The 16,675-nt window shown below is 56.9% G+C and overlaps 1 protein-coding gene across 2 annotated transcripts in view; it reads right to left on the minus strand.

Moving 5' to 3' along the window:
• The window catches only part of RBPMS2 (RNA binding protein, mRNA processing factor 2), a 30,471-nt gene extending 20,906 nt beyond the window's left edge, over nucleotides 1-9,565 (minus strand). Inside the window, exon 1 of one of the 2 annotated variants that reach the window (XR_005932465.1) lies at nucleotides 9,166-9,565. Coding sequence is in view for 1 of the 2 variants with exons in the window: in XM_030015722.2 (XP_029871582.1) it covers nucleotides 9,166-9,225 (60 nt within the window). In the remaining variant the exon portion in view is untranslated. The remainder of the gene's footprint in view (nucleotides 1-9,165) is intronic. The other variant, XM_030015722.2, reaches the window with a different exon arrangement.
• Nucleotides 9,566-16,675: the final 7,110 nt, after the last annotated feature.

A 16,675-nucleotide genomic window follows, 5' to 3' on the forward strand; every position in this document is an offset into this window, starting at 1 on the left:
GTAGGTACCCACCTCCAGCAAAGCTGCTCTGGTAGGTCTCCAGCACTGGGCTTTTGTTAAAAGACTGCTCCAAATCCTGCTAGAAGCCAGCAAGGCTGACCCTCCCCTTCTGCAAGATCAGCCCTTTAGCTGCATTACCCACAGCCCTGCTTTTGCACAGCTGTGGCCACTTCAGCCCCCAAAATTGGCTGGCTCCTGGGGCCACGCTCCCAGCACTCAGAGCACGCAAGCCTTTACCACCAGTGGTTAGGAGACATCCAAGGACACCGACAGTAGGAACATGCTCTAGTGCCACATCCAGACCATGCCGCTGAACATTCCCCCTCTTCAGGAAGCCACCCCCAGCTACATGCCATTATTTTCCCCTGAAGACAAGCCATTTCACACTCCTTCACACCAATACATCCGCCAAGCCCTCTTCCTATGCCACCAGCAGAAGGGAGCCCCATGCCATCCTGCTGAGGACGGGGACAAGCTCTGCCACAGCATCCCAAAGGCAGTCCCCACTCCAGGCAGCCACCCTGAGGTCTCAGCAGCTCAGGCACACAGGCTACAGCTCTTCCCATGGGAGAGCATCCCAGTGGGTGCCTCTCAGGCACCCAGGGCCACCAACAGAGCCACAGAGGGGATACAGAACCCTGGCCCTGGCCACCGCAACGCAGCTAGGGCCACTTGACTCGAGGCCGCTGGAATGCGGTGAGGCTGCTGGCTGCCCCGGGAGCCGGGACTTATAAGGCACAGCAACAAAATGCAGGGACGCAAGCTTGCAAAACAGGGCTCCAGGGAGGGAAATGCTTCAGAGCCCAGCCACGGGGCTTAAAAACAGGACAGCACCTTCATCTCACTGCCCCATATGGGATGTGGTGCTGCAGGGTTCCTGCCACTGCACTGAGTTGACCCAGCCCTGGGCAGTTTTGCTCCTCAGCACATCAAACTCCCAGGAAACACAAGGGAAGGGAAAACTGGGGGAGAAAGACGGCTGGTCTGTGCTAGGGACAGCTCGGCAAGAAAGCAGGGCAGCCTCAACACCATGGAGCATGCCTCCCAAGGGGAAGGGGCTTGCTAACAGGCTCCTTCACCACTCTGTGCCTCAGTTTCCCAACCCCCCCCCCCCACCAGCAGGGCTCAACAGCAGAGAGGATGCAAGAGCCAGCTGCCTGCTTGCAATTCCAGCACTGGCAGAGCTCCGATGTCCTCAGGCAGCTCACGGGGCTGGCGGGCAGGGTAGTACTGAGCCCCAGTGCAGGATCAGACCAGGAGCTGCTCCAGCCAGGAAGCCCCAAGCAGCCACAGCCACAGGACATCCCCCCCACACACACCAGAAACATGTTCACCCACCCCCAGAGGGGAAAGGCAGCCTTGAACCTCCCCCAGCGCTTGAAGCAAGAAGGACTTCAGGCATTTCCCTCCGAAATTAGCCTTTTGCACAAAAGGCACCCAAGGACCAACATCCTGCTCACCCAGAGGGGCGGAAGGCAGCCTGACCACAAGCAAGCCCAAGTGCACAAGCATTTTGTCCCCAAGGCTGGGGTGTTTCACACGTGACACTGCTTATAGCTGGGTCAGCCCCTCTCCGACATTGCTCATCCCCCATGTTGGGCAGGGGGATGTCAACGGGGCTCAGCCACCCCTGTGGTCAGGGCAGGAAGACATTCGAGCAAGGGGGAAGCAGGGAGAGGCACCCGGGGGAGCCGATAAGTCCAAGCACAATGGGGCAGCACCCAAGAATAGTCTGCGGCCTCGGCAGAGGAAGCACTGCTGCTGCAGCTCTGCAATGGAGACTCCCCCCTGCTCCCCAATATCGAGTCCTGTCCCCTGTGTCTCTGCAGGATCTCATGGAAAGGATGGCACCCAGGGGTGCTTGGGCCACAGCAGGGGTTCAATGCTGTTGAAACGTTTGGGGAGGCCAGACCCACAACTCCCAAGAGATTACTGTCTCAACAGGGCAGTTCCCCAGCTCAGGGAGATGACGGTTGAGCATCCTCAGGATGCCATCGCAGCCTTCCACCTTGCCAAGAGGTCTGCTAAGCTAGAAGAGACATGCCCAAGTATCAAAGCCAACATGCTGAAGGACACTCACATCCATGCTTGTACTACCCAGCCCACTGCATTAAGCGCCTCGCTACAGAGACCCAGCCGCACATCTGGCACCCTCTTATGTTCTGGGACCTACAGACACCTTTCACCATCAGCTGGAGCCATGGACCTTACCCAGGGGACAGCTCTCACGCAGGGTAAACCTGCTGCAGACCAGCTCCTCCTGCCCATACCCAGGCATTTGTTCTCCTGGCAGGAGACACAGAGGTGAGACGAGTTCCTGCCATTCTCTGCCCTGAGCAGAAGACATTGGTCTGGATGCAGGACCCTCACAAGGTACCTTCTCACCTCAGTTCCTTAAGCAAGCACATCTGTCTCTGCTTCACCCTGCCACAAGGCAATCCCTGGGTACTTTTCAGTCCTATGCCTCCTCTGCCCACAGAGCCAGGACACATCCAGAGAAGCACATGAATCTCTCCTCAAATCACCCTGATTCAGGGCAGCACACTAGTGGCCATGCCACAGCCCCATGGAGCATGCCTGGTATCTCCATGGCCCAACAGCAAGCAAGTCTTCCACAAAACCCAAGTGATGGCAAGCTGAAAGTTTGCAGCAGCTCTCCACTGTTGACAGTGGTTATTGGAGTGTCACTCCAATCACAAGGAGACCTCTGGGGACACTAGTAGGATGACAAGCACCTACAGGACTAAGATGCCATTGCATCAGTCCAGGTCTTGGCAAGGCAGGGCCACTAGACAGTGGGGAGGGGCTGTACTACCCAAAAACAGACCAGAAATGCCAACCCTAACCACCATCACACCCTGATCTCCCCCTGCACCACATGGCACTCCCCACAAGACCCCAGGCAGGCATCCAGCCCGTACAACGCAGAGGGCAAGGCAGAGTTAAGACCACCAGCCCAGAAGGACAGCCTGGGGAGCAGGGCAGAGCACAAAGCAAGAATGGATACAACATACGGCCCAAGCTTTAAGGCCCCCACTAGAAACAGGTCACATCCCAGCCAGCTCCCCACCGGCATCCTACTGCGGGCAGGGAAACCCCAGGACATGAAGTTTCCTTCCCTCCTCCAGTACCTCCCAGAGGAGCTGGGTGCTCTCTCCAAGTCCGTAGCTTGCTCTGCACTTCAAGCCACTGCTATAGGTGACACAGGGGAGTCACACTTTCAGACAGACACTGGCCTCCTGCCCTTGAAAGCAGATAGGAGGGACACACATCCCCAGGCCAAGAGCTTCTGACACGCAGCCGCATACCAAGACCCAACCCCACACTAATGCAAGAACCTATCACCATGCTCTTTGCAGCACAGGAGGGGATATACCATCTCAAACTAGGCGGTGCAACACTTCCATAGCCTCTTCTGGGCTATGCAGCAGGGCTGGAGATCCTCCGCATGGGTGAGACCGCCCTACTGGGTCCTTGGGTTTCCAGCTACCACAGCCTGCAGCCAGGTAAGCCTGGGCTCCGTGATCAAGGAGAGCAATGTGCAAGGCCAGCACATGCAGTCCCATGCAACTGTCCTCTAGAGAAACCCACCCCAGCAGCCACTGGGCCGTCTGGAGGCAGGATCTCTATGCTCTGCCACCCTGCCCTACCACTGGACTACAACTGGCCAGCTGGGCTTGAGGCAGTTCCTTCCCATAGGGCACACAGCAGAGGTCAACGCCTTGTCCCTGTCCGCAGGACTAGGTGCAGAAGATGATGTTCACTAGATGGAGGGGCAGAGCAAGCCTCAGCACCATCCCTGCTCCCATCTCCAAGCAAGAGCCAGTGGGTGGGCCCTGGGGCCAAAGAAAGCCTCACCACCCCAGACACACCAAGAAGAGCCCAGACCTTGTGTAAGCCTCTAGCTCCACACTCATCAGCCACCATCCAAAGCATCACAACACCCCTCTCTGCTGGGGCTGAACTGAGGAGGACAGCAGGTCCTGGGACAGGCAGCCTCTCAACCAGGCCATGACTGTGTGGTGCAGTGGTCAAAGTGTCCTTGCCAAGCCTGCAGCATCCACTTCTGCCATGCCAAGGGCAGGGTCACCTGGCACGCATCTCCTCAGAGTGCTGGTACCACCGCCTGCCCCAGGGTCCCTCCTCATCAGACACACGGGGCTGGCTCGGGATTACGGCTACGCTGATGCACCTCAGTACGGCCCAGGTTCAGCAGCTCCAGCACTGGGGCTGCATCCCACTGCCCTGCTCCCTCACCAGTTCCAACTTCACAGCACTGGGCACGCAGGAGGAATTCAGTTTCAGCCATCCCGGGTGGCACACAAGTCTTTTAAAGCACAAATGAATTCTTTCTACTTACAGCCTCTGCCACACGAGCCATCCTCACATAATGGTGGCTGTTGCTGCAGAAGGTACTTCCCTGCTCCAGGGATGGCCTGTGATGTACAGGCATCCCTGGGAACACACTTCTGAGACTGCTCACCTCCAGATCTGAAAAGGCTACTGGGTCCCAGCTAGTGCCTGGTACTCCTGGAGAGAAGGTGCTGAGCACTGTAGGTGAGGTGCTGACCACCTCGCTTCCACACTCATGCCCTGGTGAGGCTTCAAGCTGAAGCCTTTACTTCAGGCACTCAGAGGTCCAGGACAGGCAGAAGCATTGCTCCATGATCCAAGTCGTGAAGTCTTCATGACTTGGCATGGCCAAGACCAGCAAGCCTAAAGGATCTTTTGGCCCCAGAAGCCTTCCATACCGGTTCCAGCAAGAGTCATACTTGACTTCCCACAGCGCCAGTTCCTCTAGCAGAGGCACGAGAACAGACAGCAAAGCCTGAACCACTCTCAGCTACCTTCCAGACACCTCCAAGGGCATCATTCCCACTTTGGTGAGGGGAAAGCAGAGTCCCTTGCTAGCAAGGGAGCCTTTGGGTTTGGCCGTTCATAACTTACACAGGCACCACCAGAAACCCCTTTATTTTGAGGCCAAGTAGGGAAAGCTCTGCTCAGCAACTCCTCAGAGGAAGACTAATTTCTGAAGCTGGGTCTCATTTACTAGACCAGCTACACAGCCAGGTAGCAGGCGGAAGAACAGTTACCCCATCCTGGGGACTAGTTGGGGTATTGATGTTCAAAGCAGCTTACTCATGTCTAAGAAACTTAGATCTGAAAGAGCAAGAAAGGAGAAGGAAGCTCCTTTACAGGGTATTTACAGAGGCACCAGGACATGAGGAGATAACGGGGAGATTCCCACATCCCTCCCCCAGTAAGAGCAACTCATTGATAGACCGTGAGGAGGTCTGGGAACACACCAGTTCCCAGAACCTCTGCGTGCATGGTGACTTCAGGGTATTTGCTCAGCCAACAATCTGTCACTAACAGAAAGCTGCATCTAACATTGAGGGGACTTTTATGATGCATGAAAACAGCTCTGAAGCACCATCCTGGTTCAGCCAGACCAAGTACAAAAAGATTAGCAAGTGGTGACCGTAACTACCACACCCTCAAGTTCTTTGTAGCAAAGAGCAGCATCACAGACTCATTTGACTTCAGAAATTATATTAACCTTATTTGTTTCAAGTCAGAGCGCTAGAATCCACACATGCAAGAGGTATCTAGGTCCACTCAAGCAGAGATTACAGAAATCAAGAGATGCCTGGCACCAGTCCATGAAGCGCTACAGACATCCAGCACATAACACAGGCTGCTCACCAGTGGCATTCCTGGGTAGTTCTGGCAGCCTCTGCATGCAACAGCTAAGAAAGGCCAGGGACGAAGTACTCACTACCAAGGAGGCTGTAGGGCAGCTGAGAGCTTTCTGCCTTCCCTAACAGGGCATTTTCTAACTCTTAACAGGTAACATCTCAGCCTTGCCGTGGACCAACAGGGAAGATGATCCTCTCCTAGCAGAGCTTAGCCAGGTAGCTTCTCCTGGTCCTCACCTGGGCTCTGCCCACCCAGGACAACCTCATGTTTGATACTTTCCACGTTCAGCAGTCCACAGTGTCCAAGCTCTACCACGACAGCAGCAGCCACCACCCATGGGGCTGCATGCAGGCCCTTGAGACCGGCCAAGGGAAGGGAAGGGGCCAAGAGGACACATGGGATATCCATAGACTTCAGCCACCTGCTTTGGACATCTAGACAGCCAGCTCCAGATTCCCCCCACTCCCCATGGACCTACAACTTTCCAGTGACCGCCTGGGAGAGCAAGGATGAACTTCCAGGGTAGAAGCAACACTTCTGCATCAGACACTCAAGACCGCAGGGTAAACACATGGGGTCCTTATTGCAATATGGCCACAAACACAACACAGTGTCCATGGCAAGCAAGTAAGCTCCTCCAGCTGCCAGAAGAATTTCTGCCTGCAAGCGGGGCACGCAGCACCTAGGCAGCTGCCTGTCTCACACTACCCCTCCGTAGCGCCGGGACATATGCTGTCACGCAGATTGGCGGCTGCCTGGAAAACTAAACAGAAGATAGCAGCAAGTGGGGAGGGATCGAGTTTGGGGAGGTGTCTGGTGAGGAACAGCAGGGACTGACATTAGGCCCTGTTTGTTTAACATTCCCCGTTAACGACCTCAAGAGGAGCGAGAGAGGCATTCCTGTCCTCCGCATGTCACCGGGCAGGAAGCGGCTGCGAGATCCAGGGGCTTGCAGATAAGATAAAGGGAAAGGCTGAATTTGGGAGCTTCTCCCCATCGTATCTGGGGCACACAGCACCCTTCTGCAAATGCTCGGGGAGACGGCGAAGGAGGCTCGTGGCGGGGGAAATGGAGGACTGTCCGCAGTGCCAGGATCTGGCGGCGTTATCCACACAGCGTGGGAAGATATTCCACAGCACACCCTCCCGCATACATTGAGACTGAAGGATTCCACTTCACACTAAACTTATTTATTGCTCTGTACCAAGGGGAGCTCTGGGCAAGAATTTGGGTGGGATGTGGGATTAAGCCCCCCAGCCCATGCCGGGACCCTGAACACAAGGTGACCCCTTGTGCCACCATTAGCTTCTGCTGCTGTGAGGAATGGCTTCTGGTCAGCCAAGAGGACGTACAGGAAAAACAAGCGTTCAGAGGGCTCCCACAGGGTAAGTGGCCACCAGAGCCCAGCCAGCAGCTCATCACCCACAGCATTATTCGTGATGGATCCTGGCAGAGAGAGGGCTTTCCAACAGCAACCCCACCAGCGATGGGGACACACGCGCACCCCACCCCCCCAGTCCCAGCCCACCACCCCCCAAGCATCCTCAACCACCTCCAGGGTGGTCAGTCCTTTGCTGCACCCCTGGGTACAGGATGACAAACGTGCCCAGCGAGGCTGCAGACCATACAGCAGGGTGGACTGGACCACCCCCCTCCCTACACACACCTGGAGGTGACATGATGTAGAGCAGGGGCTACTTCTGTTCAACCCCTGCCCTGTTCCCCAGGGATGCAATCTTTAACTTGGTTTTCCAGCCACCAAGCATCACTCTGGGGAAGACCACCCTCCCCAAAGGGGCTAGCATTTCCAGGCTCCTGAAATGCAATAGCTTCCAGCTCCCACTTCACCAAACCACCACCCGGCAGCTGGGAACGGGCCAGCTCTGCCCCAGCACTAAAAGCTCACCAGGCCACACCACCCATGAGGCACCAGCCCAGCCGGAGCAACGCCACCGGGATGCACCAAGCAGCATCAACCTCAGGGAGCTTTGCAGGCCAGTGAATAATTGGATCAAGGAGCCGCATTGAGTCTTCTGCGCACGCGTGCACAGCCCGTGAAACCCCCTGGTACCGAGCCTCCCTGCACCGGAGAAGCAGCGCAGGGCCCCAGGTACTCTGTCTCTCTACCCACCCACACCAGTGCCACCCAGCGAGGCTGGGACATGTCACCAGCAGCATCACATCTACGTCCCATTGCATCACCTAAGCCCTGTTCCGCGCAGGGAAGAGAAACACTACGGCCACTGCCTGCCAATCCATTCCACCCCATTACCCAGGTCCCCCCACGCCAGAGTTGAAGACCAGTGGGTGCAACAGCCCCAAGACAGCTGGTGCATGGGGACCGTCCGGCCCTGGTGGGTGGTGGAGCAAGCCAGGCGCCATGTTGCGGCGGCGCGAGCGCACGGCGCGCTGGAGGAGAGCGAGGGAGGGGGCAGAGCACCTCCCCGGTCCCGAGGGCCAGGCGCAGAGGACTGCAGCAAAACGCTACCGAGGCCGGGTGTTTTCCAGCGCCCTCTCCAAGATGGAGGGCAGCTGGCGACCCACTGCACCAACGCCTGCTCGAGGGGTGCGACGAGAAAGGCACCGTGCTGGCAGGGATGCTACCACACAGCCAGCGGCTCCGACAGCCGGAGGGCAAACATGCAGGGCTGCAAGCTCAGCTTCGGCATGTGGCTACAGACAAGCGACCCTTGCAAGCCTTCCCAGCACAGAGTCCGGCAGCATCGAGGCTCTGGCTCGCAATGACCATCCAGGGGAAGGGGACTGCTGGCAGGGCAGCTCACAGCCCTCCAGCCCCAACCAGGCTGCTGGCACACGGGGAAGCAGGGCAAGGTCTCCACCACCGTGGTCCAAACGTGTTCCGAGCAGCCCACATGGGCAGAGCGGTGCCTGGATGCAGGAGCTTGACGCCCTCCAGGCGCAGGGGCTCGGGGACAGGACACCATGCCCACGGGCACCGGCTAGGCTGGAGGGAGCAGGGACCTACCGGTCCCCTGCCCCACGGGGCTACAGGGACACTGGGCTGACGAGGGGGCTCCCAGCCAGCAGCCGGGGCTCACCCTGCCCGCTCCGCAGCCCCGGCCCAGCCCGTACCCGCTCCCCGGGATGACCCGCGGGGCTCCAGCCCCGAGACCCGCTCCCAGCACCCTGCCCGCGGTGCTCCAGCCCCGGCACCCCGATGCCCCCGTACTCCAACTCCCATGGCCCGGCCTCGGTTCTCCAGCCCGCTGCGGCCCCGGCATCCCGTCTCCGGTCCCCCGACGACCCGCGGGTCCGGCCCCAACCCCACGTCCCCCGTTCCCCGACCCCGGCGCTGCTCTCCGTCCCCGGCTCCCCGACGCCCCGGTGCCGCATCCCCACCGCCCCAGCCCCGCTTCCCCGACGCCGCCGCGCTCCACGCCCCGTTCCCCGAAGATCCGGCTACTCCAGCCCCACCGTCCCCGGTTCCCCAGCCCGGTAACCCACCTCCTCCTCGACGTTACCGCTGCCGTTGGTGTGCTCGGTGTCCTTGTTGAGGTTGCTCATGGTGGGGTGCCGGGGTAAGGGGAGGGAAGGGGGGGGGGAAAGGGAACGGATGGGACGGGGGGGGGGTGGCGGCGGCTACTCCGGAGCTCCGCGGGGCCGGGAGCGAGGTGCCGGTGCGGTGCCGGTGCGCGGGGGCGGTGCGGGGCGGTGCTGCCCTCCCGGTTCTCACATGCGGCGTCCCGGGACGGCGCCGCTATTAAAGACGGGGCCGGGTGGAGCGGAGCGGAGCCTAACGAGCCGCAGCTGCGGGGCCGACGCAGCCCCAGCCCCAGCCCCAGCCCCCGCCGCCGTTCCCGGTGCCGCCGCCGCCGCCGCGCACCGAGCAGCGGGGCCGGGACCCGCCCGCCCCCGCCCCGCCCGCCCGGGGCCGCCCCCGGGCCGCCCGCCGCCAATCCCGGCCCGGCCCGCCCCCCCCCCCCGCCGCCTCAGGGGGGGTGCGGGGCTTTTTTTTGTTGTTGTTGTTGGGCTCGAGTTATGTTAATTTCTTTTTTTTTTTTTTTTCCCCCCTCCTTTCCACGAAAAAAACTTTTCTCAACTTTGCTGAACTTTCGGGCTTCGACTTTCTTAAAGGGCCAGCCGGCCTCTCCGTCCGCAGCGGGGCCGGGCTGCTCCCTCCCGGGCATCCCCGGGGCTGGGGGGAGACCCCGCGGGGGTCCGAGTGCCCCGGGGCTGCAGCCTCACAGCCCCGGGACGGCAACGTAACCCCCCGATGAAAGCCCTGAGCCCCAGGAACAGCAGCCCCAGGAGCTCAGGACATGAGTCCCGTAACCCCGGGACAGTGGCCCCACATCCCCTGAGACAGCGGCCCTACAAGCCCGGGATGGTGGCCCTGAGACCCCAGGAGAGCAGCCCCAAATCCCCCCAACAGCAGCCCCCCGTTTCCCTGGGGACAGCAGCCCAATTCCTCCTGCCAGAGCAGCCCCACGTCCCCGTGGGTGCCAGGGGCACAGCCCCGCTCTCAGGCCTGTCAGGAGGAGCAGAGTTGAGGGATGTCCATCTTCTTGCCCTTCTCCCTGCCCACACCGATGCCTAACCAGCCTCATCTAGCAAAGCAGGCGAGGAGATTGGCATGGGTCAGAGACAGGCTCTGGCAGGGTTCCTGGCTCCCTGACACGGCGGTGTGTCAGCCGGCACAGAGATCCCCACCATGCCCAGGGAGCAGCCCAACCCGTTCCCATCTCCGCTATGGCAGTTGGAGAGGATGAAGAGGGTCCTGCCTTCTTCCAGGCCTTTGTGCAAAAGGGGATGTGTAACGGGAGAAGAAAATGGGGTATGTGGCTCGTTCCTGCACGCTGCATCCCACAGCTTGGTCCATGTGCGAGGCAAATGCGTAAAACCCCAAGGGTTTGGGGTCAACCCACCAAGTGGGAGATGTTCAGGGGATCTGAGCCACATTAGCTTAACCAGCGTTTCTTGTACCCAGTCCTCACTGCTTCCTCAGCGCCGAGGCTGGGTGAAAGTGAGAGGAAACATCAGCCCTACCCTGCCCCGGTGGTCCCATAGCCCCCCCTGAGCTGCAAAAGCAACGTGTGCTCCCAGTCCTTGGCTCGCCAGGGTTAGCCCTGGCTGGAGACACTCTAACACACCCATGGCCTGTGCTGTCCCAACTGCACTGAGTGTCACTTCAAAATCAAACTGAGTCCACGGCTGGCTCTGAGCAACCATTTGCTTCCAGCAGTAGCTCAGGGATAACATTTTGCTCATGTACATGTTGTGAAGAGGTGTGAGCAAGGCCAGGGGCAATCACAGCTGATTTCTCCACTGGCACCTGGGTTTACTGCCCTGTTCAAGCCCCAGCCTCTGACTTGCTTTGCCACCTGGTTATGCAGTGGCTCCCCATGAAAATTTAACCCTAAACTCAGCCATCCCCATGCACAAGCATCATCCACCACAACCCATGGAACTCTGGGTCCAGCACCGGAGAGGACATGCAGGCAGCATCATGGCTGCAGTGGTTCCCATAGTCAAGCAAGTGCCTGTGGGGCCATGTGGTTTCATCGCAGGAGGTGTGTTGGAGGGGAGGAAACATCCTCCTGGGAGCATCAGCTTTGCATTTCCTTGCTTTCTAGGTTATGGCTTTTAGCAGCAGCAGCCGTTTGCATGCAGCACCATGGATTTGTGTATTGAGTTCTCATACAGACAGCGGCAAAGTGACTATTTCTTTTTGTAAGGCTGTGTAACAAGCCGCTAAGCCAGAGGGCCCGATCGCTGCCAGGTCCTGCAAGAGTGGAGGAAAAAAATTACTTTTTAATTTAAAAAACCAATTTACTTATTTACAGTGTTGTCCTACAGGGTGGTTTTGGGGGAGACCTTTCACACAAAGAATACACCCAGCCTTGCTGAACCACAGTGAGAGCCCCCAGTCTACCCACAGAGCTCAGCACAGACGGATCCTCAGCAGAGCAAGGGCTTTCTCCAGTCTTCAGTGATGCTGCGCTTCACCATAACTTCATCCTCAGTGTAAGGCTGCGCAGGAATAACTCCCAGGAATAGCACTGCCTGCCGTGCCGAGAAGAGTCGAAGCAAGCCTGCCCTGACAAAGACCAGGAATATTTGCTTCCTGGGCTAATTAAGCAAAAACCAGTGTAACCTTGTAGAGCTTTCTTGTTGTTTAGTTTTGGTTTTGTTGGTTTGGGGTTTTTTTTTGTTTGGTTGGGTTTTTTTTACTTTCTACAGACTTTGAGTCAGGACACACAGAGCCTGCAGCAAGCAGAGGAAGACAGAAAAGGGTGGAAGTCAGAAGCAGCAGTGGGTTTTCATCAGACCCCCAAGGAAGCTGGGCTGCACGCACACACAGAGGAAACATGCCGCCTCTTCCACAGCAGGAAGAACACTCGCCGCAAGTGGAAGAGCTGCAGCGTCCCTCACACTGGGGCAACAACAGCGGGTCCGCCAAGTTGCTGCCAGACGTCACTGGGCTTTATTCTGTAAGCAAGTTCGTTGTGTTGCTATTGGGGAAGAGAGAAGCATCCTCCTTGCACGACCAACCCTCAGAGCTGTATAAGGTGGCAGCATCCCTATGTCCCAGCATCTTGTGGCTCATAACTCCCTTTGATATCCCCATAAACATCACACCCAGGCAGCCTCTCCCCTCTTAAAGTGCTGTGGCAAAGCAGCATGTGCTTCAGCACACGCAGCCGTTGATGGGCCAACCAACTGCACAGGGAGATGTTTCCTGCCCCCAGGAGCTTACAAGGGTGGACAAAAGGTGGGACAAATGAAGCAGTCACTGCTACCAGCTTGTGCAGGTGAGCCAGTCTACCAGAAAATTGTGATGTCTCTGCAGTGGTTTTGGCTGAGGATTTTTTCTTTGGGTGGTTCTCCACTTCCATGTGGAGATGGTCAGCTTTAACTGTGTTATCAGAGCCCACATCAGCTGAACCAGTGCAGGACCAGGGTGACACTCTGTTTTGGACCATGCTTACCCAAGTTTTACAGCAATGTATTTTTACATCAACACTTTTCACCCCGAGGCATCTACCACCCAAGAGCATGTACCCCTGCAGTCTAGCCAAGGTCCACATCAGAGACCCTGCCCTTGCCATACCACATCCACTGAGATGCACTGGTTAGAAGAGCAGAGACAATGCTGTGACTGTCCAGCCTGCACTCACCCAGCTCTCCCGCATCGGCTCGCTGTCAGGGTGGACAAGCTGGCAGCAAAGCCACATCCACACTGATGAAAAGCACCTAAGCGAGACCAAAAAGTTACTCTTATGCCCAAGACTTCATGGTCTCCTGCAGTCATTTAAGTATGCACTTCACTTGCAATGTTGTAACCTTCTTTGCTTCCATGCAGCAAGCGTGGGCTAACTCAGCAGTGATGCCCACCTAAAACCAACTGTGCTGCCACAAGCACGTAACAGGGCTCAGAGAGCAGCTTCCTGGGGACGCCTGCAAGCCACAAGCCCCAGCCAGGTCACAACCAGCTGGAAAACAGCATCTTCACCTCCAGAGCAACTTCCAGGTCTCCTCCATGCTCCTTCACATGCAGGGATGGGCAACACACACAGGGTTATCCCTGGCCCCAGCTGCCCTGCCACAATGCCCCATGCAAGCAGCTCCAACCCTACCATCCTGCCTGTAAATGATGGGAACTGAAGTGCCTCACCAAAAAAAAAAGAGTAAAAGCTATGAAGCACTCACAACCATCAAGCAGCTCCTAGCAGGGGGATAACTTAAGTACTCGAGATAGAAACAGGTTGTAATCAGCTGAGAAATCAAGGTGGGCCTTGAAACAACAACCACCTGTAAACAATCTCGTGTTTTCACACAGTTTCTCAGCTTAACATTTTCCGAGGACTCTTTCTCACTCTTGAACAAGCAGGTCACCAGCTCAGGAGATAGGATAGCCAGGAGCGGGGTCCAGCCGCTCAGACACTGGTTATAGGTGATAACAGAGGGATGTCACTCTCCAGCTGGGCTCTTGCATCCTCTATCTGCTGCCCACTCATTTTGTGATCCCAGGACTTATTCACCCATCTGTAGTGAGGCAATGAATTTCATTTTGCAGATCTTGGTGGTTGTCATAGGAGATACCTTGGGTCCCTGCTGCCCCCAAGCCCATTGCAGGCTGTGCCACGCTTTGGACGAAGTGCTGGGTTGTTTTGCTGTTTCTCACTGCTTATCTGGGACAACAGTTGAGTCTTGGTGCTTGTCCCAGGGCAGAGAGGACACTCCCATGCCAATTCCAACATGTTTGAGGTATGGTGAAGGGAGGATTTCCTCTGCGTACCATCGGCACCAACTTCTCCTCCTGTCCTTGCCTGGGAGGCCCCACATCTCCCTCGACTACGCCAGCTAGCACTGCTCTGCTGCTCTCCTCCATCCTGCCCCGGAGATGGCCCTGTACACCCTTCCATCCATCCCAGCTGCTCTTGCCCTCATGCCCTTAATCTTTCTGGTTAATTATTCTGGAGCGGGATTTGCGATGCCAGCTGGAAAGAGGCTACTAACCATGGGACATGGAGAAATCCTGATTTCCAAGTGAGCAGTGCAGACAAGCCAACCCCGCTGTGCCACAGGGCTGGCTGACACTGCTGCGATGAGTGATGGGCACCTGCAAGCTGTGTGCTGGTGTCACCAAAGACTCTTTACAGGACCTCAAATGAGTTCTCAGAGACCATTCTGGCCACAGGCAAGAGAAGGCTTTAGGGCTGAGATTCTGCTTTTGGTATGGATCAGCATCCAAACATCTGGAGACTTGTTATAGCATCACACAGTGATGGTGGGAAAGAACCTCTGGAGTCTCCCATCCAACAGCCTGTAGGACTGTCACCAGCACTGGATCAGGTTGGTCCTGCCTTGAAAACACCCAAGGACGGAGCAACCCCACCTCTCCAGGTGTCTACCCTAAGGCTACACCATCCTGCAGGGAAGAAGTCTTCCCTAACACCCAACCCAACCCTGCCAAGCCACCATCTGTGGCTGTTGTCCCACGTTATTTCATGTGTTGCTATCAAGGAAAGTGTAGCTCCACCACCTTTGTAACTACCCCTCTAGGAGTTGTAAGCTGCTAGTAGACCCCCTTTTGATCTCCTTTTGGCCAGAATAACCTAGCCCAGCTCCTTGCTGACCCCTCACTGGCCCCTTCTGTGGTTGCCCCACCTCCCAGTCCCCATCTCTGCCCGACACAGAGCCTACCCAGCCATTCCTCCTGGTCTCACAACCTCCTTTGGCCCATCTGTCCCCAAACAGCAGGGATGGCACTTGGCCAAGGCTGAAGAGCAGCTCCCAACCCTTTCCATGCATTGGACCAAATGCCACGTGGCTACACTGGTCCTAAGCACCACAAAGGTTCGGGTAGTGGAGGGCTGCTCCTGCCCAGTCAAACCATTCAGATTCTTGCTGGTCCCGGTTCTTCTGCTGTATTTAACCGTGATAGCTGCAGGACACATCAGTCCTCCTGGGAGAAGGGGACGGGCAGCCCTGGAGCATGTGCACGCCAAGTGCGGTTAGAGGCATGAGGACTCCAGAGCAACAGGAGGATGCTCGAAGGCAGAAGAGCAGCAGGTCACCCCATGTAATGGCCAGAGCAACCTCTCGGGGCATCCACTCTGTGCCCCAAATCAATTAGCGAGGAACTGCCAGCCCCTTCTCTGAAACCCGTTGACATCCCCAGGGTTGATTTAGTAGTACCACTAAAGGGCAGAGGATGAAAGTCGTGGCAGGAAAATTGGCACTGGGGACTGCTGATATTTGGGTACCGAATGACGGGATGCAAATAGCCCCACCCCAGAAGCTGTGCAGGATTTTGGGTAGCCTGGTGGGTGCTGGGCAGAGATGAGGAGCGGGGAAACAGCAGGGCTTATCCAAGATCACGTGCCTGGAGTAGCTGCTTTGAGGACAGTGGTGAGTGCTTTCAAACTTTAATTCCTTTCTGTACGTCACCACTCGTCTTCTCCAGCTCTGCCTTCCCCCAGGAGGATGAGCTGAAGCTAACCAAGAAAGACAAGGGCTTGGAGGTGTGCGCAAATGTTTGCTCAGACGCATTGAATTGCTGCAAAGCTGCTTTTATGGGCATTTCAGAGCGGCTCCTGGCAGCGCCGCCAGAGCTGAGCTCTGAGGACGCTCACCGCGCCCTGTGACGTGAACCCACCAAGTGGGCTTCAGACCAAAAAGGGGCGAGGAGAGCTCATGTTTACAAAATTTAAATAAAAAAATGCCGCCAAACAGAAAAGCCTGTTTGGAGCCAGGAGCGGGAACAATAAACCCAAACGCTTTCCTCTGATGGGTTGCAGATGCAGCATGCCAGCAATGTCCTGGTGGAAAAAGCACTGCTGCATGGAGGGCTTTTGCCATTTATTCACCTAGGAAATAAAGACAGTACTTTAGTCTGCCCTGAAACTCTTTGGTTTTCTGCCTTGAAGATGAAATACAGAGAAAAAAAGGGCAGTGCTCCTCCTTCCTTGTGCAGTGCTTAAACAATGTACTGTTATCTCTTTACTTTCATAATTAATGTGTCATTTGCACTGTCTGGGCGTATTAATTATGGGGGAACAAACCAGTGGGAATCTTTCATACAGGTGTTTGTTAAAGGCCCCAGAGCCAGCCCAACCCCATGCATGGGGTGGTTGCAAGCCTGGCTCCAGCACTCATCCTGCACTGAACCACTGCCCAAGGGGCATCGATAGCTGGCCCTTAATGGAGGCAGAAACCCACTTTGCCGAGTGTGGGGTGAGGGCTGTCTCAGCACAGGGTCCATGTGATGTTCCCAGACCTTGCAGAGATGTTTGAGCATCAGGGCTCTCTCTCCGTGTCCATCCCCTGTAGCTCCTTCCACCCCCATTCAGCCAGGAGAGCAGCTGAAGCCACCATGGTGCTCTCGGGGCCAAAATTCTCCCCATATTGCAGCTGGAATTCACCTATGATGGGACCACTACGATGCATCGTCCACAGAGGAGCTGGGAGCTGCCCAGGTTGCTGCGGTCCCAGGCAGGCCATATTGGAG

This window comes from Aquila chrysaetos, chromosome 5 (genome assembly GCF_900496995.4).
Source record: "Aquila chrysaetos chrysaetos chromosome 5, bAquChr1.4, whole genome shotgun sequence".
Lineage (NCBI taxonomy): Eukaryota > Metazoa > Chordata > Aves > Accipitriformes > Accipitridae > Aquila > Aquila chrysaetos.